The sequence below is a fragment of the Staurois parvus genome, unplaced genomic scaffold (genome assembly GCF_062004578.1).
Source record: "Staurois parvus isolate SC_StPar_1 unplaced genomic scaffold, SC_StPar_1.0 ptg000086l, whole genome shotgun sequence".
Taxonomy (NCBI): Eukaryota; Metazoa; Chordata; class Amphibia; order Anura; family Ranidae; genus Staurois; species Staurois parvus.
In genome coordinates this window covers 1,442,673-1,470,494 of record NW_028317882.1, presented here as the reverse complement: position 1 = coordinate 1,470,494, position 27,822 = coordinate 1,442,673, and the positions used below count along the sequence as shown (strand labels likewise).

The following is a 27,822-nucleotide window of genomic DNA, read 5'->3' as shown; positions in this document are numbered from 1 at the left end:
GACTACATATCATATCTGTAATATAAATCACAGTGATATGCAAATGAATTCAGAATTTCATTTTAATTTTTCAACTTATTTGACAGTAAACAAATCTATTACACAGTATACAGTACATTAACACAAATTAGGAATGAAAAGACTATTTCCTTAGAGGACAAAGCATCAGGAAAAAAAATTAAAAATCCTGCACAGAAAAGCAGCAGACTCATAGCATGCTTCTCCTGTGGAGTTGTTCAGTCCTTTGGGTGGAGGGATGGGATGCTAATGAACCAGTGTAACAGTCTGCTGGCTGCATTCAGCACTGTCCAATGGCAGCCAAGCTCTGTCTCATCTACACAGTGCTGAGCAATCGACACGGAGCTGCACAACAGACTCCGGCAGCTTCTCATACAAGAAGGTAGGTTCATGGAAACCCATTTCTTGCATGTGTTTTTTATCAAAACATGTTGGCATCTGCAAAAATCTTCAGCATTTTAACCTGGCCGCAATGTGCACCTGCTATAGAGACCGTGGCATGTAATATTTAGACTGCAGGCAGAACATGGACCCTGTCTTCCTTAGAATGGGGCGTGAGCCATGCTATCAGGCATTCAAACATTTAAACACATCCAGGCTCTTTGAGTTCATCATACATGCTACTGAGCAGTAGAAATTTGATGGCTAAAGGAATCCCTTTTCAGCTCACAGCAGATTGCCAGCATTGCTGAGCTTTTACATTTGCACATCATTTGACAGCCTCCTCTAATTATGTGTATTTTGTCTATTTAAGCTGTAACTGCTTGTTGATTTTTCTGTTACATTTCAGTATCTACAATTACAGACACTTCAAAATGTTTTGCAGCAAGAGTCACCAAACGATTAAAAAAAAACAAAAAAAAAAATCAATAGTAGATATTGATTTAAAGCAATACCTCATCTGCTTGGTAGTAAGACCCAAAATCCTATTTAGCCTTTGACCTTTCTTTGTACTCGCAGGTCATAGCTAGTTTGCATTGATGCTTTACAATTGCAAAGTCATTCCCTGGTGGATATCATGATGACTTCTCATGTTAGGGAGTAGCATTCTATTGATGCCTCCTCTGTGTTGTCCCACACATCGTAGGATAATAGATGCACCTCCCCATGCTTCAATACTTGGTAGATGGGCATCATATAAGAAATTTTCAACCACTAGAGATGACAGAACCAACAATTTGCTTGAATGAAAGCGTGAAATATTATATGTCTCTGGCAAATTATACTAAAACAGAAAAAGAAAAAGCTAACTATTAATACAAACGTTCCCTCCACCTTCCTCCTACCTATCCTGCATACCCTATATAAATTAAAGATCTGTGTACTTACCTTTTTTTAACCCGGTCCAGTCACGTGAACTGGCAGCTCCCCTGTGTCATTAAGTGGCTACTGCAGGGCAGAGAGGGAGTGTCAATCAAAGGATGGGCCATGGGAGCCTATGGGTGATGTCACAGCACTGGGAATTCCCAGCTGTTGTGGAGCACGCACTTACACAAGGTAGTTGCAGCTGAATCACATTACTGGGCCATAAAAAGGTAAGTACACAGACCTTTCAGATCTTTTTTATACAGAGTATGCACGATAAGAAAGAAAAGGGAGGAGGGAACATTTTTAAGCTAGAGTTAGCCTTAATACCATTTTAAAGTGTAACTGTGGTTGCCTTCAACTGACCATACATGTTACAATCTGACAGCATAACCCTCTAGAAGATCTACCAGCTCCTATGTAGTACAAGATGCCACATGACTGGACATAAGCTGATTGCATAGGTGGGCCCTCACATTACACACATTTGGTGAATTTGAAAGAGAAAGTTCAATTTGATTGCATGTGTACTGCCAACTTTAAATGTATTAAATTGCCATATGAACTGTGAAGCAGACAATTAAGACATGCCGGCACATAGTTTTATGTTCCAGGAACCCTATATTATGTAAATGCAAACCAGAGTATGGAATGTTAAGCCCTAGCCTGTCTCCTAATGTATCTCCCTCTTGGTTGCTAAATGTAATTTATAGTCCCCAATGACTGACAATGAGGTGTGGGAGGGGGCAAGCCAGAGGGCAACGTTCCAAACCCTGGTTTATATTTATGGAATTAAAGGGCCTGTGTTGATGGCATCAGTTTATTACGCTTCTGAGATTATTCAGAATTAAAATTTACCAACGATTTTCACCTGCACTTGACCTTCATTTTAGCTGCCTTTAATCTGCTTAAAGTAGATTCTGTATTGTCACAAACTTGTACAGGAATGTAAAACCCACAAAAAACAAACAAAAGTCCATCAAGACAGGCTCTTAGGGTTCCCAGTTCTGAAGCTCCTGGGGTGCTCAAGAATTGCGACGCTACAACTGTGCATGCCAGTATCTTACAATGTTTTAGACAACCACAGTAACATTTTTAAGGGGACTTTATCATAAAATGCCACACCCATGTAAAAAAGCAACAAAAGAAGCAGATGTTCCCTAACTGATAAGTAAAACAATAGTTTGGGGGTAGTAAAACTAAAAAGGATCACTAAATGACATTCATGGAACCCAAGGCAAGAAAAATGGATGCTTTCATGAGAGCCTTACCACACAAGTATCTTGTTTTGTGAGAGTTACTTTTAATTGTCTATATGAGAGTTGTGTTTGTTGGAGAAAGGGTTTGTCTACATATTTGTGAGTTGGTGCATAGGTATGCAAGTCTGGCTATTGCTGTACTAATATTGTGGAAATATTTGACTCGCTCCTCTATAACCTAAATTGTATGCCGAATATCATACTAGCAGCTTGAAGACCAGCGATAGTCTTTGCAACTCTGACTAAACTAGAGATTGCAGTTCTCATATACCAAGAAGGAAATTCTGCACAACATTTCATTTACACCTCCAAGTGCCCATGCTACTGTACAGTCCAATGGTGCAAAGTTCTGCCCTGTATAAGCCCTGCCTTCTCAAAGCCACACCCCAATTGTGAAAAAGTGTAGCTGTAAGCAGATAACTATCATAACATACATGTGTACCAATTATAGGATACAGTTTTTCTAGCAACAAATTTAGGGATAAGTTCACCTTTCGGAACATGTTCCAGCATCTGCAATCTGTCCACCTCCTCTGTGACAACGGGTGGGAGATCCTCTCCTCGCATCCGCTGTCACTATTTGAAACCAGTGCAGCTCTCCGCCTACACGGCCAAATCATTCATAATTTCCTGTGAATGAATGCCTACAAGTACTGTCAGCCATTGCGACTGATGGCTTGTAGTTCTCAATGAACTATGAGGGAGCTGGTGAGCACTGTGGTAGTTCACGGATTCTTCCTGCTCTCAAGTAACTGCCTACCTGTAGAAGGACAGCTTTACTGAGAGTCTGCAGGAGCCTAAGATTGCACCTGCGATATGCCGATCATGGGTGCAATGCTCTGCAGGCTGCTTAGAAAAAATAAATGCACATTTTCTTACTTGCAAAAAAATGTGCGGTTATTTTTTTCTAAAAGGTGAACTCATATGTCGTCCTCCTGGAAAGCGGCTTGCGTGCAGCGGTTGCGATCAGTCACCCGCTGTGTCCACCGGACACAGCTGATGACAAAGCACTGTACCCGCTCTCTGCCGGTACCATATAATTGCTGTGACCAATCACAGCAGGTCACGACAACTGTAAACACTGAATGGCTTCGATTCATGCCATTCATTGTGTTGCTGGCTTTGATTGTACCATGTAATCACTGTGACCAAACAGGGCCAATCACAGCCCATCGTTACCCATGTGATTAGCTGTGGCCAATCACGCTAATCCCAACAATACATACTGAATTGATTTCACTCGGTAAAAATGGTTGCTTATAGCAATGAAATTCATAATGTGTAAAGTAAAAAAAAAATCCTGATCACTTCCCCAGAGTAGTACAATGTTACTATGATAACATTGTATTGCCCTGGTCACAGTTTGTTAAAAAAAAACAAAAATTGTAAAAAAGAAAAAAAAAATGTAAAAAGAAAATAAATTGAAAAGGTTTTTTTTTTTTTTTTTTTATTAGTACGGTCATCAGTCAGTGTCCTTGATCAGTACCAAATCAGTTATATGATGACACTGTACTGCACTGATGACTAAAAAAAACAGAACAAAAAACAACCTCCCCAGGCCTTTTACTAAATACCTTGGACTGTCTACTTTCCAAAAATGGGTTTGGGGATATTTGTACTGTCCTGACATTTTAGGGCCTCAAGAAATGAGATAGGCAGTCAGAACATCAGGACTGATCAGATATATATACACACCATAGTTTGAGGGCTATAATTTTCCTACAGACTAAATAAACACTGATTGGGTTATTTTCACCAAAGAAATGTAGCAGAATACATTTTGGCCTAAATTTATGAAGGACAATTTTTTATTTGCAAAACTGTAGAACAGAAACGAAAAAAAAAAAACACTTCTTTTTTAAAAAATTTCAGTCTTTTTTAATTTATTCAGCAAACAAACACAGTGGTGATTAAATACCACCAAAAGAATGCTCCATTTGTGTGAAAAAAATTATATGAAATTGCATATAGGTACAGTAATGCATGACTGCGCAATTGTCATTCAAAAATGCGACAGTGCTGAAAGCTGAAAATTGGCCTGAGCAGGGATGGGGTGAAAGTTCCCAGCAGTGAAGGGGTTAAAGAGTTCACTCATGCGCCATCTTGCATTTTAAAATACAGATATGAACATTTTATTCAACCTAAAAAATGTTGTTCTCCATAACCACACAGGTTTGTTGCCCTAGATCCACTGACTGATAATGGGATATTAGGATGCAAGCCTTAAAACATACTGTGCTTGTTCAAAGTAGCACTGGTTGCACCTCACTTTGCTTGAAGGGCATCTATTGTGTGCACCAAGCATTTTTAGCACATTTATGCATTAGGAAGGAGGAAGAGGAATAGACAAAAGCTGCTATAATTGTTCAGAGGAAGAGAGACTGGGATAATTTCCTGTCCAATCAATTGCCCTCTCCTAGAGCAGCCTTCTGGCAGCCAACTGTTAGCTGATATCATCACCTGATTCTGCCAAGCGACTGTCATCTCCATTTAAGTTACAAAAGGAGATCATCAAGATAAGGTGCCTATAGACATGGCATGATCGCTACATATTCTGGACAATTACATTAAAGCTCAGGAGTGAGTCTGCAACCCTTACATTCACCTTGGTTGAAGAATCATCTGCCAGGGTAAATCTTTTGATTGCTATTGTTTACCAAAAACTAGAAAAGCTACAATTTCTGGGGAAATTGTGTGAAGTGTTCTTGCCTCCACCAGTAGTCTACAACTGAAGTGGGCGGAGTAACTGGGTGGAGTGGCTTGAGTAAATATTAAAAATGAAGGCACAGTCGGAGTTTAGAAATTGCTCTTCAAATTTGAGGTGGCTAGAGTGCAGTTTCAATGAATGTCAATGGGCGGCGTGAGTTGCAAACAAATGGTCATATTGTGAAAAATATCAGGACTATGGCTTAGCCGTGGACATTTTTAGTGGCAGCAGGGATAGCTGAACATTGTGATATAAGATTTGTGTAGGTGGGCTTGAAAATGAGGGAGTGGTGGCAGTTTAGAAATCATGTCCTGATTTTTCAGCTCACACTCTAGCTTTTGTCAGCTCCCACTCTAGTTTTGAAGATTCCGCCATTCATTCCTATGGGACCAATTTCACCACAAAAACGGCAATATTTCGTGAACCATTTGGCGAAACGTTCCACAAAGTAATAGCACACCAATCAGGAACAATCCGCACGTTTCGGTATATTACTGTCTATGTAGTATAAAAACTGTGGGAGGAGTTAGGGTGGTAAATTTGGCTATAATAAGAATATATATGTGAGATAACAGTAAGTGGTCTTGCCATGCAAGAACACTTAATAAGGTCAGCATAAAATGTGCACAATAAACACTTGGTCAATAAAAGTGGGTTTTTTTGCCACAATCTATGTAAAGAATTATACACATCAAAATTGTCCCAACATATATGACCAAATGTATCGGGATATAAAATAGCCCATGAAAGCAATTTGGAGGATAGGCTTTGAGATACTGGCTGGGACCAAGTACTATCGAAGTAATAAGCTGTAGTTGGCCTTCACAGCAGTCACATTTGCAGAACTCTTAGCTGTAGAAATCCAAAATGAAGATACAAACTTCTTCAGAGTTTGTTGTGCTAAGTATGTTGAATCAGGCAGGGCTATTGTGCAAAACTGCACATGGAACAACATCCTAATGACAAGGTAGATCACCATGCCCACCCACAAAAAAAAAAAAAAAAAAAAAAAAAAAAAAAAAAAAGGAGGAAGGGTAGAGGGTGGTTCACACACTTTGTAGCATACGTAATACTACTTAATACTCTATGTGACGGGAGTGACTTTTGGGGGTGGGGGGACCGCTTGGTCAGCTCATGTTCCCCTCATTATGTTTAACCCACCCTGTGCCTGTTAAGGGGTACAGGGTGTGAATGTGAATGTCCCAGTATTGTGTATAGTGTGTGTTCCTTTGTCTAGGCCACATGGCTGTCCATTGTCTGTTTGCCATGTGCTACCCCCTATTGTGCTGTGTCTTCCTGTCCAGCCAACTATTATGGGATGTACTGTTTGTGTATTGGTGTGGGGGTTGGTCAATATCCTTTGCCATGTGTTTCATCCCATTGTTCTGTGTCTTGGGTTGGTTGGGGTGGTTCCCTGTAGCCCTTCCCACTGATAGGGCGGGCTGATGATGTATTTCCTGTTCCTGGTTGTGTTTCCCCGCCCTCTGTATATATTCTGTGTTTTGTGTTAAAATAAAGAGTTGGCTTTCTGTTTTAAGAGCTGGGTGCTGTCTATTTTCCTGAGGGATTTCAAGGGCGTGGTCCGTGGATGGTGTTCGGACAGGGGAAGCTGCAGGATAACGGAATATACCCAAGTGCGGTCGGGTACCGGTTCCGTTACACTCTAAATGGATGGTACTGGCAACACTGTAAACATAGCAGATATGTGTGAAAGTAACAGTAGTCTGTGTATGAACACCAAATAATTCTCCCCTTAAAAAAATGTGGCCATGAGATGGACCTAGCCAGATGTAGATAGCCAAAACATACTATGGGTATACAAATTGACCATCCATTTTTGACTTGTCTGGTTTTGTACTAAAAGTCTATCAAAACAACTAAGAGCAATACAGAAATAGCCAGTGATCTGGATATCAATTAGGCATAGTACACTACAAATTTTACAGTGCGATCCCAAAATGGTAATATGCACCATGTAAAACTATATTCACTCTATTCCTGCTCAGTAAAATACTGTTTTTAAGCAGGTATAGGTGTGCCCTCGCGATCTGTAGTTAGGTAGCATAAATGGTTCCTAGCTCGCAATTGTGTTCATCATTGTAGCAAGGCCTAGCAGATTATATGGCTAAAGATGAACTGTGCAGTGCAAAGATAGGCTGCATACACGGAGCAAATAAGGCAGAGCAGTAGCCTTTGCAGATTATAAAACTGTCTAAAGATGCATCCAAAGCATAGCTGAAGTCATACTGTCTCAGGCCTAGAAAATCCAAAGGAAGAAGAATATTAAAATCCAAGGCTGAAAATTAAACATCTTCTGGACCTGTCTCAAAATTACTAATTGCAGCAGTGTAAAACCTAGATCAAGGGGCTATATAGTACCATTATCGACAACAGATCTAAACAGTAACTTTAAGTCAATGTCCCAACATGGCCTCAGAAGGACTTCTGTTGACAGCCTTATCCATGGACACCAAGGGGTTTATTTACTAAAGCTGGAGAGTGCAAAATCAGACTCACTTCTGCATAGAAACCAATCAGCTTCCAGGTTTCATTGCCAAAGCTTCATTGAACAAGCTGAGGTTAGAAGCTGATTGGTTTCTATGCAGAAGGGAGTCTGATTTTGGACTCTCCAGCTTTAGTAAATAAACCCCCAAGTGTCTGACCAAACAGTCTCTGACAGGGCCCATGTAAGTGATGAACATGGGTAAGATAAAGAGTATGCACATCCAGGGTTAGAACTTGTAGTTTTGTGTGAGTCACCTTGGAGGTTCCACTCTGTCTTTCTCACAATAGGAGTTAGTCATCCAGGGGTACGTGCAGTGGAGAACCTCCTGCTTAGTGTATTGCTCAAGTCCACTGGATGACTTTCAGGATTCAATGCAAGCAAGGGGAGGATCTAGCCACTATGATTTACTTGCTGCTTTGAGGAGTCTTTCTTCTGTCCTCTAGTAGTGCTTGCGGACAGTACCTTTCAGAGGGTCGTTAAGTCTTCTTCATGTTAGCTCCCAATGAATCCTGTCAAACTCTATCCACTCTACTGGTAGTTCTTGAAACAGTGCCAGGAGGACTAGTTTTGGATTGGCCATGGCACTCTTAAATTTGGCCTCTGGTCCCAACTTTCGGAATCCTTATGTTGTGCTAGTAAGCTGCCTTTGCAGTTCTCAGGAGTTCAATTTCTTCTTCATGGCCTTTGAGCATTGTAGTTACTTCACTAGATCTTCTACCAAGCTCCTGGAACTCCCAGTAAGTAGGTTTCTTGGACATGTTGTTCAGAGCTCTTTGTAGCAGGTCTTCATACATCTTCAGAAGCTTGCAGTTATTGTCGCTACCAAGAGAGTTGACAGACAGGTCCCCACTGAAAGCTTCCACTGAGCTATCAGAGTTTGGGATCTGTCTGTCTTTCTGTGGCTGCATGAGTGGAAGCTACAGCTACCATTTTAGTTGCTTCATGGGCAAAGGCCTCCTGATTGAATTTGGAGCTGGGCTTTCCTCTGTTGTGGGTGCTCTGACAAACCATCATGTACACACAAGAGAAATGGTGTTTTTTTCATTGCTGTTTAAGTGTCAGTTTTAACTTAGGTGGCAGAGTCTACTTAGAACACCAAGATCTGTGCATGTACTCTACAGTATTATTTATTTTTAAAGTGTATTTAAACCCCAGAAATTAATTTCTAATATTTATATAGCTGTTAATTTACTGCCAAAAAAACAAAAAAAAACAAAAATAAAAATAAAAAACAAAAAACGGTTGACCCAGTCAAGAAATTCATTCTGTGTTACCTCAAGGAGTCTATTCAGCCCTCTCAGTTTCCACTTTAAAAACTACAGAACAACTCTCCCTATGTTGTGCTGACAAGGAGGGGGGGGGGGGGGAATTTTCCTGTAGCCTTAGCAAAAGACAACTGGACAGGTCTAACATCATTTTTACAATTTTAGTCAGTATATGGCTGTGTGTTGTCAGGACATAACAGGAAGTCAGGAGCCAAGTTCATTTTTGCCAGGATCAGAAAGTCAGTTTCTGTACCTGCAGGGTCTTTAAAAAGGGATAAAATATGGGCAAACATGCATGTATTACAGAGATGGACTGCATGTTTTTTAATATTATGGTCTGAACATAGACTTTAAAGGGTTAGTTCACCTTTACATAAAAAACTGCCTATGCAGGTAAGGGGTGATTTTTAGATAGAAATAAACTGTGCAGCTATGACTAAAGTTGAATGCTATGGTTGTAGACCATTTACGTTCCTCCTGGGGCCTGACTGGAATACTTCCATGATGTTGCCTAGTTGTACTGTTTACTTCCACCAACATAGGGGTGTTTTGCTCTGATTCAAACCCCCTCACATGCTCTTTCCCTGCTGATGCAGTAGCTCTTAGCTCCGTGTTTGAGAACTCACTTCTGTGATGGATTAGAAAAGTAGTTCCTGCACTACCATTGCCGATTCAGGATGCAACGTGCATAGACATCTGTGCATGAAGTTGCACCGATGTCTATAAAGCTGCACTGGCATCCAACTTTAAAATTGTGTGACTTCAAGTGAAGTCGTACAATTTCAAAGTTGGATCCAGTGTGAAAAAGAACTGTTTTTATATTTGTTTATACAATCAATCAATGTGAGAACCAGCACATTTGTGTTAAACAATAAAAAATGTCTCAGCAGGATATCTTCTTCAGTAGAGGTGTTTAGAAGATAACATGTAGCAAAAACCTTAAAAGCACAGATTTGACAAGAAACCACTATGATAGCTTTATCCTCTGGAGGAAAATAACACACACTATTGCTGTCTGATTGAGAGGCATAAAACAGCTGGATAAAGTAATTCATGTGAACTTTTGCAGAGATCCGCAATACTAGTCTACTTTACAAGACTGACAGAATTACTGGAAACATTTTTTTTTGACAATTACTTACAATCACAAACTGGTACTCACACTATTCTGAACAGATATGCTGAGATCAGAGAGAAAGCTGTTAAAAATAATGCCAAAAAGTAGAACGCCTTAGCTATTCCCTAAACTGACATTGAGAGGAAAAACAAAATCAGTGCTGGTTCACACTTTTGCAGTTTTTACATGTTCTAGCATTGAACGCTATATAACGTGCACTTTGATAAAAACAATGTAGGAAAGATGCAGCAAGCAGGATTTTTTTTTATCGCAACGTACGTCTAAAGTTGGTCTTGGGATGGTTGGAAAACAAAACCCAGCAACTGATACCTACAAGAGCTTCTTTTAGGCATGCACATATGGCCTTCTTTTGCAACCAATCCACAGTGGACTGAGTGAGCAACCATTTATGAAATTCTGCAGCGATATGCTGTATTATTCCATAAAACCCCTCCACAAAGCCAATATCGGTTATGAATATATATTTAAAGAAAAAAAAACTCTTTAAAGCTGAACTACTGGGAAATTAAGAAACTACCCATGTAATGGGGCTCTAACACACTGCAAAGGTGTTTATTGCCTAGGGAACCATTACTTTTACTTACGTTATCCCCCACCTCCCCTTCTCCCTGAAAGCTAGCACTCTCTTTGTATCTGATGCTCTGGGTTGTGGGCGAGCCCTCAGCATCTTCAAAGTTTTTCAATCTCCCCGCAGTTCTCAGGGCTAGGTCACTCTATTGCGTTGATCTGTATTTTAGAGCAGCTGTAAAAACGCAGGCCAGTGCAAGGACACCTAAAAAAACAATAATTTCTTCTGTGTCCTGTTCACAGCACAATACTGCCTTGACCTGTGTGCGTTAAAATGCATACATGTTGCATTTTAACACAACACAGGTAAACACGTGTAAAATGCAGGTCAAGGCAGTGCAATGCAAGTAAAGAAAAAAATTTCTTTGTGATTTATTTTGTGACCCACAGGATATGTCATTGGAAATCCTGCAAAATCCAGTGCATTTTAACATGCCCTAAAACGTGCGTCAACACACATCAGTGTGTCAAAACACGACTACAATACATGGAAATGTACATGCATTTCTCATGCATTTTAGCGCAAGTCAGTGTGAACTGACCCTCATTTTAAAATGTGTAGTGCTTCTAAAGCAATCTGCTCATTAAATAGCAGCAAATTCAAGTACATGAACTACATGAAAGAACAGAGCCACTATAATAAAATATACCAGTATTTACTTTACCAAGAATAGCGCAAAATCATTTTGCAGCAAACTCATTCTTAAATACGTGTACATAACTGACAGCATAAATATATGCAGGTACTTAGGTACTTAACTCTGGTGTACCATTCTTGCCCAGCTCCGATGTACCAGTCTTGAGATTAAACAAGTTGGTTGGGATCTTAAAGTAGATCTAAAGGCTAAAAGCTAATATTTTTTGTGCGGCTCCTACCCAGCCCCCTTAATACTTACATGAGCCTGATTTTGATCTAGCACTGTGCACGAGAGTAGCAGATCTCCTGGCTCTCTTCCTCCTCATTGGCTCAGGGACAGCAGCAGGAGCCTTTGGTAAGAGGATTATTGGGCTGCCTTGTGCAAGCCATTCCACAGAGCAGGAAAGTGTGGCATTTTGTTTTTCGTTGTTTTGTTTTCTTTTAAATACCTTTAGTATCACTTTAAACAGGGCTATCCATCCTTGCTCCTGTTGGTTAAACAGAATGGCAGGGGAACATGTAAAGGTGTGCATAAGTACCGCTGGGGAGGGGAACGTTAAGCGTCCCTGTGTGTGTTTATGTTCTGAGTCCCTGATATAGATTTTTCCCCACACTTCCTGTCCAGGTAACAGTGTTGCTCCCATAACTGAAAGTAAAGGGAAATCTCCAGAACAGCCAGTAAAGAAACCCATGAGGGATTCTCTTTTCTAGTCTATCCAAATATTTTTTTTTTACCTGTCACCTTTAAAGCTGAAATCGATTTTGTTTTTGTTTATTTAAGGTATTTTGGTCATTAGTGTCATGTGATGTGTCAGCAACTGAGTACACGAAGTATGAGAAGCTTTAATTTAGTCTTCTAGTGTAATTCTCATGCAGATTTCATGTCAATGCTACTTAACATTGATCATCCCATTCTTGTGTTTATCTTTATGTAAACTGAAACCATCCGTTCTTCCAGTAAATTCAGTGATGGGTTTCTGAATGAAGATAACAGCCTTATTAATGCTGCCCTACATAAAGATGTAAAAAGCAGTATGAAACACAAACAGCATGTTTTCAAAGCCTCAGAGAACCTGTAGTTGGAAAAACATAAGGCTACTAACTCAGGTGCTGTCAAATACACTGCAATGTAAGAGCACATGCATTACCAATTAATTATTAAGGCTTTGCAATCCATCTCAGAGGATAATGCGAAGTTCAAATACATATTGTTCAGCAAGAAGCTGCTGTCAGGCACAAATTCCTGTGTTAGCAGAAAAAGTAAATGACATGGTACAGTAATCTTTAAAAATGTCATGCAATCCTACTCCGTGCATGCATACATTAATAAAAGCGTGCTTGATTTTCAAGAATGTACTGAATGCTACTTGTACTGAATAACCAGGAAGGTACAGTAATAGGTAATTATGTATACATAATTAAATAAATCGGTAGTCATATACTGAATTCAGATAAAGGCACTTTAAGAACAGTATCTATGGACATTTTTCAATGATGCAGAAGGTCCACAAACAACATTCCCATTTTACCACAATTTTAAGTGCAGGATGAGCTGTTTAAAGCTGCGTTCCAAAAACTGTAGCTGCTGACTTTATAAACACACACTTATCTGTCCTGGGGTTCAGCGATGTACTCACCCGCGCAGTCCCTGCTCTCCATTACGCCGCCGGCATCTCCACTGTGAGCACCAGGCTGTGACAGCTTGCGGCTTCACAGCCTGGTGCCCACTGCGCATGCACGAGTCGCGCCTCCCGATTGGTTCGGCAGTCTCCTGGGACCTGTGAAAGTTCCCAGGAGACTGCGGGAGCAAGGAGGGGGCTGAACTTCCAAGTAACTTCATGGCGGCGAACTGAGCCAGAAGTGGGAGCGGATACCTGTCAAAACCAGGTACCCGCTCCCACCTCCCCCCCAAAAGGTACCAAATATGGCAGTGGAGGAGGGGGGGGGGGCAAATAAGCGGAGCTTTCGCTTTTGAGTGGAACTCCGCTTTAAGTATAAATTGAAGTACACTCATCATAACAGAAATATATAAGCTCACACTACCAACTCCTGAAAAAACTAGATGCCTATGCTGTGTCCTCCTTTGGTTCTGAGTCACTGACCGAGAACATGTATGCCAGGGGTGTCAAACTACAAGTCCCATCATGCCTCTGCCTTTGGGAGTCATGCTTGTAACTGTCAATCGTGCAATGCCTCATGGGACTTGTAGTTTGGGAACAGTTGGAGGGCCGCCAGTTTTTCACCCATGATGTATGCAGAAAATGAAGGTCAGAAGATGACTCAGAAAGCACTGGAGCCAAAGCATCAGCATGACAGCCAGGGAGGTTGGGGAAGGAAAGTCAAGAAATACAGCTAGATCACCACCCTGCCCCCAACCTATGATTGGACATTGAAGCAGGAGGACACTGTCATGCTTCTGCTAAAACTGTTGCCTTCTCCAGTAAGCAAGTCCGTTGATAACACATGCGTATGCAGCCAACCTGATTGACGCATAGTATTGCTCCCTCTCCTGTCCAAGTGCTATTGTACAGGGAATTATGTGGTACTAGCTTCATTATTCTTTTATTTACTTATATTTTCTATATTATAATGCCCAACTGAAAATCCCAAGCAATCTCCAAGCCATAGCACCTTTTGGAAAACTACTGATAAATCTATATTAAACAGAATCAGTAAAAAACATTACAGCCCAGTTTATTAACATGTGCCTGAAACAATAACAAAAAGGTTTAGATATGGAACTGCACAGAGTGACCCCTGAACCTCCTTTTCTCTGGTCCCCCGCTGACACTCCTCCCCTCCACCGATCTGCCCCCCTTAGAAGCCACTTTCTATGGGGGCACTCATGCAGGCTCGCTCCAGAGCCTCGCTGTCTGCGTCTATTGACACAGACAGACACCCCCCACTCCCTCATAGCAGCAAAGCTAGTGAGACCAGGAAGTGAGGGGAGAGAAGAGCTGCAGATGGGCACAGCGCTGTATCAAATGAGGGCTACTAAAAGGGGGGGGGGTATACTGATGCCTAAACATTTTTTACCTTAATGCAAGGAATTAACTTTTCTTGTGAACTGGATGTACTAGAAATATAGGGTGGTTTCACTTGCCCTCTTGGTCTCATTTTACAGTCATTTATATGAACATGCAGTCTGGCAAGTGTCATTATATCAATGTCAACTCTGACCAAGCCTTTGGACAGTTTTCTTCCTGCAACTACAAATATCTAGTGCGTTTTCTTAGCAAGATACAGAAATAGAGTAGTGGGCCATCTGCGGGCCCGGGACCGGCTCACCACTGTCGGCTAGAGAGGAGGAAGGACAGCGGACATTTCCCCTCCCCTTCTAGTCCTGACCCGGAAGTAATGTTATGATGTCACTTCCGGGTCCCCGGTCAGAGATTCCTGGCCATGGAAGCCAGGAAAGAATGTAATGCGGTGTGATGTGCACTGCATTACATTCAGAGGAGCACAGGGGAGACACGCTGGGCCTCCTACGCATGAAAACGTCGATTGCGATACACGTCACATATCGCCGCGCACACCTGAATGAGAGCAATAAATCTAGCAACAGACCTCCTCCGTAACACTAAACCGATGACCTATAAGGAGCTTTAAAAGTGTCAACCTGAAATTTGTAACCATTTCACGAGCGTGCACAAATTTAGGGTTTGACAAGTTGGATATCTATTTACTCACTGCAACCTCGTCTTTTATATTTTACAAAAAAAAAAAAAAAATTGGGTAATTTATTGCTTTTTTTTGTGTCCTAAAATTAACGTATTTGTATTTTTTACTGAAATTTTGTGGTAATATCCTGCGACATAAAAAATTGTAACTACCACATATTTATTCTCTAGGGTCTCTGTTTTCAGAAAATATATGTTAGGGGGTTTTATGTAATTTTCAGGCCTGAAATTATTTTTTAAACTTGTGCAAGTGAAAGAGATAAAAGGATGAACCCTGACCCACCCTTTCCTGAGGAGCAGCCAAACGGTGCTCATTACACTGCAAGGTCTCTCCCCTCTCTGCTAGTCCCTGGGTGCGGTGCTGGAGAGAGGCAGGGAGGGCAGGAGGAGATAAACAGAGCAATGTTAAAAATATTAAATGTTTAAGTCGCCATAAAGCCCATTTTGTGTTTAAAAGCCCCAGACATTCCTAAAATCACCTCCGATTTAAATACAGTTTTGATTAAAAACGTATTTATTTTTTTTTATCTGGACAAGTAGATTGGGGCACCGATTTAGTCCATGGACAAGTAGTTTATATATATGTATATATATATATATATATATATATATATATGTATATGTATGTAAATTTTAATACACACACACACCTTTTCCCCTTTTTTGTTATGTGTGATCAATACTCTGTTCTCAGCTGCACAGAGAGCTGGGGAGGAGAAACAACAGCACACTAATATATAAATAGAAAAGCTACAGTGAGCGCTCCAAAACAGTACACTAATCTTCCCAGTGAATAGCTATTGGGGGCGGCATGTCAGGACAAGTCACTGGAGAAGAGCAGGCCGAGTTCCAGCACAGCTATATATCTGAACATGCTGTGTTCTACTACCTAGTGTGGTCAGTGTTTAATAGGAAAGCAGAGTGACTGGCACAAACAACAGTGATCTCACACAAAGGCAGCAGGATTACAAAGAGAACAGGATACCTTTTCATGCAAGTACATGGTACAGCAGGCACATATCAGTAATATGAAATGTTGGGTTTGCTTATTCTTTAAGCTAAACCCAATTAAGTCAGAAGCCAATTTACCAAAATTAGTATGTGTTTGAGTAACAGCACAAAGCCGGTGCACCTGGGAGGAAGTCCATACAAATCAGGGGTATAAAGTTCATACATTCCTCTTGCTAGCAGGTAGTCCTTCATTGCACAAGAGATTCTGTATATCTTTTCTACCATAAAGGCTTCTGCCTTGCTTGCTAGCAATTTTCTTCTGATTGCGCAATAGGCAATGCTCAGTGTATCATCTCAGCATGCCGTGGATGCCAGAATAAATTAACTAAATGTAAAAGAAGTTGCGAGCGCTAGAAAAACTAAAGCAGCCACAGCATCAAAAAGGATACCAATAAACCTTACAAAAGCATATAATATAAAAGATGCGGCGCTATATCACAAGTAATGAAAAGAAAATGGAAATTATCCAAGGTATCAATATGGTGATCATAGGTGATTAACGTGAACAATAAACAGAGTAACATGCAGTGCAAAAAACAGTCTTTGTGGTAATTTCTCTCCTTCAAAGTGCTGATTCCATGCGGTGAACGTGAGAAAGGATAAGGCTGTGCACTCACCAGATGCACAGCGTAACTGCGCATTTAGAGATAAATATATCTCTGAAAAATCCTCTGGTAGCTCTTTAAGGTCAGGTCAAATCAGGTATTCCTCCACCCGCTGGATATTGATGGTAATCCACAGTCTCTCTCAAAGATGGCTCTACAGGTGATATGTGACTCACCAAGGGCCACAAAGAAAGGAGACCAATAGCGTGATACCGTTTTAAAAGATTTTATTCTAAGCAGTATACATAGGTGGGGATAAATGAACAAAAACAAACACTGACCATGAGGTAGATTAAAAGATGGCCGCCGGGACCTCCATGGTGCCGGCGGCAAGAAGGTAATGACGCTGTAGCTCCTACACTGACGCGTTTCGTGCTAACCGCACATCATCAAAAAGGCTTGGAGGCTTATTCCCTTTTTGATGATGTGCGGTTAGCACGAAACGCGTCAGGGTAGGAGCTACAGCGTCATTACCTTCTTGCCGCCGGCACCATGGAGGTCCCGGCGGCCATCTTTTAATCTACCTCATGGTCAGTGTTTGTTTTTGTTCATTTATCCCCACCTATGTATACTGCTTAGAATAAAATCTTTTAAAACGGTATCACGCTATTGGTCTCCTTTCTTTGTGGCCCTTGGTGAGTCACATATCACCTGTAGAGCCATCTTTGAGAGAGACTGTGGATTACCATCAATATCCAGCGGGTGGAGGAATACCTGATTTGACCTGACCTTAAAGAGCTACCAGAGGATTTTTCAGAGATATATTTATCTCTAAATGCGCAGTTACGCTGTGCATCTGGTGAGTGCACAGCCTTATCCTTTCTCACGTTCACCGCATGGAATCAGCACTTTGAAGGAGAGAAATTACCACAAAGACTGTTTTTTGCACTGCATGTTACTCTGTTTATTGTTCACGTTAATCACCTATGATCACCATATTGATACCTTGGATAATTTCCATTTTCTTTTCATTACTTGTGATATAGCGCCGCATCTTTTATATTATAGAATAAATTAACTACCTTGCACAAGAACTGCATCATCCTGGGCTGGCAAATTAAGATGGCAGAAGATGCCGAACCCAGAAGAGGACTGAGAGAAGAGGGCAGTGGCAGTGACAGAGCAATGAGGAAGTCTGTACACATCACATTGCTGGAGGGAGGCACTTTGTAAGGCAAAGGTACCTTGGGCCCACCCACCATGAAGCACTCAAACCCAGCAAACTAGTAACTGTGCTGATTCATCCAGCACAGTAGCAACAAGGATTTTGCTGCCAATCTCTGTGACCTCTGAATTAAAAGGAGATTTGCTTTTCATTATTACAAACCATTATAAATATCTAGACCTCTCTACAATTCATTTCACAGGGAACTGGGCACATGTTCAAGTGCAGAAATAGCTGGTTAATTGGCTGCTGCAATCAACACAATGCAGCTTTATTTATCCAGGTCTGGTGGCTGTTCATTCTGTTCACTGGGAATGCTTGCCAAGATTGTTGTAGTTTTCATTCATACTTCACTGCCATGTAGAGCTGAATATTCTCATTTTCCTACTTCAGCTACTTCAAAACCAACAGCAATTTACAGGGAACCTCTGCTTTACCCATTTAGGTGACATAACAGATGCACTTTACAGAACGCCACAAAGGCAGATAGTGGTTACATTTACTATTCTTACCCGCTGCCCTAATTGACTGTTGGCTGAATATTGGTCATATGAGTGCAGAACAGAGTGCAGAACCAAGTGCACTCCTATGACCCACAGGAGAAGCATAGCCAAAAGAACTATGGCCATACTTCTCCTTTAAAGGACTACCTAAAGTCTCTGTGTAAGTTTAGAACCAGTGACCAAGAAACTTAGAAAGGAAGGTGCATGTTCCAACCTTTGATGGCGCTCAGTGTCAAGTCCTCCATCTTACTTGGAAGTTCCAGGGTCTAGTGTGTGACTGGGGCACAAGAGGAGCACAAGGAAGGTAAGCACAGATGACTTGTAGTCCCTCCTGTTCAGCAAATGTTTCTTTGTCTGAATTGTGAGGCAGCGCTTGTGTAACATTTTCCATCATACCTGAGCGCTCCAGGTAAATCTCTGGTTGGCAGGTGTTTGGTGCAGGAGAAGAGCATGGGGACGATAAGCAAAGGCTTACAGTGAGGAACAGAAGTATTTGAATACCCTGCGATTTTGCAAGTTCTCCCACTTAGAAATCATGGAGGGCTCTGAAATTCACATTGTAGGTGCATTCCCACTCTGAGAGACAGAATTTAAAAACAAATGCAGGAAATCACATTGTATGATTTTTAAAGAAATTATTTGTCTTGCACTGCTGAACATAAGTATTTGAACACCTGAGAAAATCAGTGTTAATATTTGGTACAGAAGCCTTTACAATTACAGAGGTCAAACGTTTCCTGTAGGTCTTGACCAGGATTGTACACACTACAACAGGGATTTTGGCCCACTCCTCCACACACATCTCTAGATCTGTCAGGTTTCAGCTGCCTCCAAAGATGTTCTATTGGATTTAGGTCTGGAGACTGGCTAGGCCACTCCAGAACCTTGATATGCTTCTTACGGAGCCACTCCTTGGTTATCCTGGCTGTGTGCTTCAGGGCGTTGTCATGTTGGAAGACCTAGCCACGACCCATCTTCAATGCTCTGACTGAGGGAAGGAGGTTGTTGCTCAAAATCTCACAATAAATGGCCCCATTCATCCTCTCCTTAATACAGTGCAGTCGTCCTGTCCCCTTCACAGAAAAGCACCCCCAAAGCATATTACCACCCACATGCTTCACAGTAGGGATTGTGTTCTTGGGATGCAACTCATCCTTTTTCCTCCAAACACGATGAGTGAAGTTTAGACCAAAAAGTTCTACTTTGGTCTCATCTGACCACGACTTTCTCCTATGCCTCCTCTGGATCATCCAGATGGTCATTGGCAAACTTCAGACGGGCCTGGACATGTGATGACTTGAGCAGGGGAACCTTCCGTGCAATGCATGATTTGAAACCATGACGGCATAGTGTTCTACCGACAGTGACCTTTGAAACTGTGGTCCCAGCTCTCTTCATGTCATTGACCAGCTCCTCCCTTGTAGTTCTGGGCTGATTCCTCTCCTTTCTTATCATCAGTGATACCCCACGAGGTGAGATCTTGCATGGAGCCCCAGTCCGAGGGAGACTGACAGTCGTCTTTAGCCTCTTCCATTTTCTAATAATTGCTCCAACAGTTGATCTATTTTCACCAAGCTGTTTGGCAATTGCCCCGTAGCCCTTTCCAGCCTTGTGGAGGTCCACAATTTTGTCTCTGGTGTCTCTTGACAGCTCTTTGGTCTTGCACATGGTAGTAGTTGGAGTCTGACTGACTGTGGGGTGGACAGGTGTTTTTAAAGAGCTCAGACAGGTGCTACTAAGTTAGATTAATGAGTGGAGTAGAGGTGGACTTTTTAAAAGGCACAGTAACAGGTCTTTGAGAGCCAGAATTCTTGCTGTTTCTTAGGTGGTCAAATACTTATGTTCAGCAGTGCAAGACAAATAAATTCTTTAAAAATCACACAATGTGATTTCCTGAATTTTTTTTTTTAATTCTGTCTCTCAGAGCGGGAATGCACATACAATGTGAATTTCAGACCCCTCCATGATTTCTAAGTGGGAGAACTTGCAAAATCGCAGGGTGTTTAAATACTTCTGTTCCTCACTGTATGGTCTCTCCTCTACAGCAAACATGTTTCTTTTTCTGGTATAGGCAAAGTACAAATCCACTTTAAGCTCCAATACACACGAGATGGCCCTTCTTCAATAAACAGTATGTGATTTCCGACAATTCAGATCGTATATATGACTTTATGGAACCTTCTTTATTTCCTCTCAGTGGAGTATCAGCTGTAGTTTACAGTGGTTTCCCCACACTTTTGGTCTCAAGAAGAAAGCACACATAATAAAAAAAGGTGAGGAAATATTTTTTAGGCTAACTGCCAATTAAAAATAAACTTTTTATTTTACCCATAACAACCCTAATCACACAAATACGCATGCGACTTATTTTGAACATATATATCAGTTTTATGTGCATTTTTGCCAGATCTGTGTCTATTGCACCTAATAATAGACCTTCAAGTGACTGTAAAGCTTCCCTTTTTTCATTAAAATAACAAACATGTCTATACTTACCTGCTCTGTGCAATGGTTTTGCACAGAGCAGCCTTGATCCTACTCTTCTCGGGTTCCCTGCTCACACTCTTTTCTCCTCACCAAGTGCTTCATAGAAAGCAGTTTCCTTTTTTCCTTCCTTTGGGGGCACTTGTGTGGGCTCACTCCCAGACACAGCCCAGCTGGGCCCCACCCGCTGCTCACAGGCTTTGACTGACAGCAGCAGGAGCCAATGGCTTCTGCTGTTTCAGCCAAGCCTGAAAGAGCCAGGAGAGGGAAGAAGAGTTGCTACAGACATGCACAGCGCTGGAATGAGTTCAGGCTCCTATAAGTATTGGGGGGGGGGGGGGACTGCACTTAATAGGTTTTTTACCCAAATCCATAGCTTACATTCAGCTAAAAAAACTTTTACCTTTACAACCACTATAAGTGGAATGAAGGTGTTGAAAATTTAATTACATTTATTAAAAAAAAAAAGGTCACTGTAATCAAAACCCTACATGTCCTTTATGAACATGCTTTGTATTTTTTTATTAAAAAAAAAAAAAAAAAAATTAATGAAACTTATTTGTTAGTTTGGATCTTGGTTACCCATTTCAACATAGCTGGACAGTACTTGGTTTTTAACTGAGCAAAACAGTACTGGAGACCTTGGTCATATTCAGCCCAAACATCATATAAAAAATGTGTTGACTGAAAATGTATTCTTTTTTTTCTTGCAGTTGTTCTTTGGGGAGCCTGCACCAAGATGTCATCTCTTGGTTCCTGGAAGAATGAGACAACCCTGATCCTGCAACAGGTTGGATTCCAGGTTCAGAAAATCTACCCATTCCATGATGGCTGGAACACTGCCTGTTTTGTAATCCTGGTCTTGTTTATCCTGACTGTGCTATCTCTGGTCCTGCTGGCGTTCCTCTATGAAATGCTGGACTGCTGTTGCTGTGCCAAACACAAGACAGTAAAAGATCTAGAGAATGAGCCAAACCCAGTCAGAGCTCTAATGAGCAGCATGAAAAAGCGGAAAACTGAAGTGGTGTAGCATAAGAAATGGCAAAAACTATGCCTGTCACCCCTGTTAAAGGACAATCCGCAAGCAGATGTTGTCCTGCTTGTGCAAGCACATTCTTCTTCATGGGCCACTTATACTTTATTCCCCTCTTCAAATGTGAATTATTTGAACATCTACTGTTTTACCATTGACTTTTCCTAAATTTGTGACAAGCAAATTATCTGAGTGGGCCATTAAACATCCTATGTCATGATTAAAAACATGTTTTGGGCAGATTACATTGTACATAATCTTGTTTCTAACAATTAGCTAATGGGTTCATACATGGCTTTCTAAAAAGCTAATAATTCCGCTGTTGATGTCACCATTTTTTTTTGTCTGTGTTGTGCCCTACTTTAAAGCAAACAAGCTTACTCAAAAATTCAAAGACCAGAAATCCACAAGTCATCTTTCAATCATTTCAATTTCGCTAACCAGAAATCTTGTACAAAATTATATTTAATCTGGGATAGGCAGACACTATCCATCAGAATTCATTGTGAATACAGACCGGTATATTAACAAACCTGTAATGAATTAATGGCAGTGCCTTCTAAAACGTTGTCGCCAATTGACATTATAAAAGAAGAGATGCGTTTAACACACCCTATTTTGACCAGTACCCTAAGCTCACCTTAAAAAGATTTTTTTTTCTCTAGGTCCATTCTACTATTTACTCAACAAAATGTGATCTTATGTGCAATACATTTTAATAAGAAAAACAAGGATCTTCCAAAAATACTTTGCAACAGAATAGTGTGATAAACCATGAGGCCTGAAATAGGCAACAAATTTCATTTTAACTTTAAAAGTGATACTAAAGCTCAAAAGGTTTTTCACCTTAATGCATTTCTTGCATTAGGGTAGAAAAGTATTTCTATTTCTGTGTGAAGGGAAAGAGAGGGGAAAATAGAACCAGTGCTGGGCACAGCTGCATCTCTTCTTCCCTTTCTTCTTCTTCACACAGAACTCGTGCACTGCTGTCAATCAAATGTAGTGAGGAGGAAGTGGGGGTGGGCTAAGTCCCACTGTTTAAGTCTATGGAGCGTGGCTCCATAGACACACAGCTCAGGAGCGAGCAGACACTGTGTGCCCCCATAGCAAACGGCTTGCTATGGGGACACACGAAGAAGATCACCGGCAGGGGACCAGAGAAGAGGAGGCTCGGGCCCGCTCTGTGCAAAACCACTGCACAGAACAGGTGAGTATAACATGTTTGTTATTTTAAATAAAAAAGGTTTTTAGGATTTTAGTGTTCGCAGAAATTTCTGCCAGAAATGATCTACTCTGCTTATAAGCAATTATTCACCCAGTGGATGCCACCATCTTGCCTCTTGCGCAGCATACATAAGGTACATTGAGGCTGTCATTTGTAACCTGCATGACACTGCCCTGTGCATATGTCAGAAGCTAGGGCAAGGAGGATTAAAATGAAGATAAGCAACTTGGCTGCTGACCTATCACAACAAGTGAACAACTGATAATAGTACCAATACCGTTTAATCAGATTAGGCTCCATGCATTGGATGCAAAAAGGAATGAGTTTGATCCTTCTGATAAAGCATTAGGGTCTCACAATGTGTACATGCTTGAGGAATTGAAAGATTCACTTTAAAAAGAAAGACAAAAACCACACACACACACACAATTCATAAAGATGGGCACAGGCAGATTTTGCGAAAGGGTCTCTCATGCATTCTAAAAGTGGTGAAGAATACACCAAATTCATGTCCCTGTCCAGAGCTTGTACCTGAATTTGGCTCATGCTGCGCCACTTTTAGAATGCACATGAGACACTTAGAGAAAAACTGGCTCACACAGATTTTGCTTTGTACACCAAAAGAAAGTTGGTCTTAATTAGCTCCACTTTTACTTTTGGCACATTCAATGTGACACAATGTAAAAGCGGTGCATTTTAGAAGCTGAATTTGGTGCATGGGTCTCAGAACCAAAAGTGGTGTAAATGCTTCATTAACTTGGCGCAATACTATAACAAGAGGGATTAACACCAGAAAAGAAGTGAAGCAGCTTTATTGAACTGAAAGAAAGACAGTGAGAAGAAATATAACATTTTAGAGTTGGTCCCAGAACAAGAGGTAGGGAGTAATCTTCCAATGGAGCCATCTATTTCACAGAAACCTGTCTAAGAGTGTAACGACCCTCATTTTGGGAGATTTTCTTTTTTGTTGTGTCTTGGTACAGGAAGTGAAACTTCACACAGGAAAAAAAATAACAAAAACAGATTGTTCTTAACTAGAAAACCAGTCCATCCTCTTCACAAGCCTAGAAAGCCTTAAAATATAAGTTCACCTTTGGGAACACGTAACATGTTCCCACTGCTGCAGCCACTGCCCACTGTCCTCTCTCCCTGTTACAGCAGTACAGGAAGAAGTTCCCTGTACTAGATGTCACTTTTTACAGAGTACTGTGAATGAATGAACTCCAAGTCCCGACAGGCTTTGCGGCTGTGGTAGTTCAATGATTATATCTATCACAGTGTATCTGTTTACCTGTATGAGATAGAGAACACAGATGCATTGACAAATTAGCAGAAGTCCTGCATGGCACCAGAAATCTGCTGATCGCTGGTGCGATGCCTTCCAGGTTCAAAAAATAAATAGTAAAATGCACATTTTTTTACCTGAAAAAAGTGGACATTTATTTTTAAAATGAACTTATCCTTTAAGTAGTTGCTGCATTTATACCAAACTTGCTATGCCTGTAGGGGTAAACCTCCTATAATCCATTGTGTTGGGGCACCTGGTTAGAATGAGAACAAACTACTCCGACCTGCGTGGGCGACCTAGAGATTCGCAAATGATACTATCAACTCACTGATCAACTGGATACGCAAGAAGGATTCTTACCTGGAGTCTTTTGGACCCCTTACCCTGGGTAGTCTTTTGGACTTCTTACCAAGTGTTCTCTTATAAAGGGATGTACAGTGATGGCCAAAAATATTGGCATCCCTGCATTTCTGTCAGATAATGCACCACTTTGCCCAGAAGATTGTTGCAAGTTTTGGTATGACACAAAAAAGTGGCAAAAAAAAAAAAAAAAGCCAATTCTGACACATTTTATTGGCACCCTTAATTTAATATTTGGTAGCACACCCCTTGGAAAACTTATTTCTTTTGTTTGTATTGGTATGACAGAAAAATAAGAAAAGAAACAAAAAAGCCAAATCTAACACATTCCACCCAAAACTCCAAAAATGGACTGGACAAAATTATTGGCACCTTCTCAAAATTGTAAAAAATAATTGTATTCCAAGTTTGTGATGCTCCTGTAATTTGTAAATAAAACACCTGTATTAATTAACAGGTTGACAAAATAGAAAATCACAATGGCAACCAGTTAAAATGGTGAACAATTGACCTGTTGTGTGTCTCTGTGTGCCACATGAAGCATGGAGAAGAGAAGGAGCAGCAAAGAATTGTCTGAGGATTTGAAAACAAAAATTGTGGAAAAGCATGGACAAACTCAAGGTCACAAATCCATCTCCAGAGATCTTAATGTTCCTGTGTCCACTGTGCGCAACTTTGTCTAGAAGCTAACAGCCCATGGCACTGTAGCTATTCTCCCTGGAAGTGCACAAAAGAGAAAAATTGAACAAAGCAACAAATGATTGTCGTCGTCTGAATGAAAAAGGGAAGCTAAGGTAGGAAACCCAGGAGGATCCCACTGCTGACACAGAAACATTAAAAAAAAAAAAAAAAAACTAGATTGGACTTTGCCAAAACTTACCTAGGGAAGCCAAAATCCTTTTGGGAGAATGTGCTGTGGACAGATGAAACTAAATTACAGCTTTTTAGTAAAGCCCATCATTCTACTGTTTTCAGAAAAATCAATAAGGCCTTTAAAGAAAAGAATACAGTCCCTGCAGTCAAACATGGTGGAGATTCACTGATGTTTTGGGGTTGCTTTGCTGCTTCAGGCACTGGATGTCTTGACCGTGTTTATGGCATTATGAAATCTGAATACTACCAGTTAATTCTGGGGTGCAATGTAGGGCCCGGTGTCAGAACGTTGGGTCTCCGACAGAGGTCATGGGTCTTACAGAAGGACAATGTCCCAAAGCACACGTCAAAAAGCACCCAGAAATGGTTTCAAAGTGCTGGAGAGTACTGAACTAGCCAGCAATGATTCCAGAACTCAATCACATAGAGCGTCTGTGAAGAGATCTCAAAACAACAGTTGGGAAATAGAACCCTTCCAATCTGAGAGACCTGGAGCAGTTGGCGAAAGAAGAGTGGTTCAAAATTCCAGTAGAGAGGTGTAAGAAACTCATTGATGGTTACAGAAAGCCGTTCATTTCAGTTATTTTTTCCCAAGGGGTGTGCTAACAAATATTAAATTATGAGTGCCAATTATTTTGTCCAGTCCAGTTTTTTGAGTATTGGGTGGAATGTGTCAGATTTGGCTTTTTCTTTCTCCACATTTTTGCGTCATACAAATACAAACAAAAGAAATAAACAAGTGAATGATTAAACATTTGCAACAATTGTCTGGGCGAAGTGGTGCATTATCTGACAGAAATGCAGAGGTACCAATATTTTTTCAATGACTGTATACAGACCTGTGACCACTGCGATTTGTTAAAAATATGGGGAGAATTGCAAATCTACAGAAATTCTTCAATCAATGTCTACAATATATAAAACCTAACCAATAAATGTATAATGTTCTTTGAGTTTTAAGTGGAAATGGTTGTGGTTATCATTTGTTGCCCTGTTAATGTTCCCAAGGATTCAGCAAGTGCCAACTCCAACACAGAGTCTCTGTTCTATAGCTGCAGTGGTGTAAGATGAATAAATACTCAACACAGCGAGTGAGATACACTTTAGATGGCCAGTTATAAGGCTGCCAAATTTCCACAAAATTTAAGAAGCAGGTAAGTGATTCTACAAACCAATTATTGGAATGAAACCACTGTCAGCAAATACACTACCCCAAAATTGTCAGTTTTACATGCAGATAGTTTATCATTATTACAACAGCCCATCCAAGCTCTGCCTGCTTTGTATTTTGTATGTAGAAAGCACAGTGAAACCTTTTAGAAGTCTAAAGTGTTCTATGAACCTAAAAAGGTAGTACAACTGCTAAGAACAACGATGCTTAAAGCTGAACTCCAGCCTCACATTTTTGGCATCTCTTTCTGTGTTGAAGCAGCTGGAGTGCTCTTATTCGCCATCCAAAGTCTCATTACAGCCTATTGTGGTTGGCTGACTTTTAGACTGGATGACAAAACTAATCCCTTTCTCAGAGGCCTGGTTATCAGGAGCATGTCCCTGTAGTCCTCTGTGGACTGAACGGGGATTGTCATCATGCAGGCAACAGCATGTTTTTAAATAAGCGATCCAAATGCTAATGCAGATTGTCCAGTAACACGTCCAGCAGCTATACGCCTAGGGTGACAATGTTTGTCCAAGTCAGAGACATGCTGAGTGAGCATTGTCAACCTATGACATACATAGTTAGTCTGGCTGAAAAAAGACAAAAGTCCATCCAGTTGAATCATAGAAAAAAAAAAAAAAAAAAATTGTATATATATATGTATATATATATATATATATATATATATATATATTTATATTCCTATACCCACAGTTGATCCGCAGGAAGACAAAAAAAACCCCAGCAAAGCAAGTCTCTTCTGGCAGGATCATCAGGTAAGATTACAGGCACTGCAAAGCACATAATAAAGCCAACCAGCAGAAAATCAGCATAAGATGCTTCCGAAACGGTTCTCAAATGCTGCACAAGTGTTATTCAGGCTTAGAGGATGACTTCCTTTATAGGCATCAGCAACCATCCTCAATTTCAACACCTGTCAAACCTTGCTTGCAGTGTCCACATCAAAGCACAGCAATGCAAAGAAACATTTATCTTGAATGTGAATTGCAAGATTAAAAAAGCTTTAGGCCATATAC

The 27,822-nt window shown here is 40.8% G+C and overlaps 2 protein-coding genes across 3 annotated transcripts in view; one reads left to right on the top strand and one right to left on the bottom strand.

The window, feature by feature from the left end:
* The window catches only part of GTF2E2 (general transcription factor IIE subunit 2), a 101,637-nt gene that overhangs the window by 55,553 nt on the left and 18,262 nt on the right, over positions 1 to 27,822 (bottom strand). The gene's annotated exons all lie outside the window — the stretch shown is intronic.
* SMIM18 (small integral membrane protein 18) lies at positions 245 to 22,125 on the top strand. 2 transcript variants are annotated; one of them, XM_089670127.1, is made up of 2 exons: positions 245 to 400; positions 21,564 to 22,125. In XM_089670127.1, exon 2 carries the CDS (start codon positions 21,590 to 21,592, stop codon positions 21,878 to 21,880), a length of 291 nt encoding a protein of 96 aa, XP_089526253.1. In that variant the 5' UTR covers positions 245 to 400; positions 21,564 to 21,589; the 3' UTR covers positions 21,881 to 22,125. The 2 variants fall into 2 exon arrangements, with proteins under 2 accessions (XP_089526253.1, XP_089526254.1); XM_089670128.1 differs by lacking the exon at positions 245 to 400 and adding an exon at positions 1,533 to 1,553.

What these genes read in the sequence shown, in the direction of transcription:
- SMIM18 (XM_089670127.1), top strand. Translation starts at nt 21,590, where the DNA reads ATGTCATCTCTTGGTTCCTGGAAGAATGAGACAACCCTGATCCTGCAA.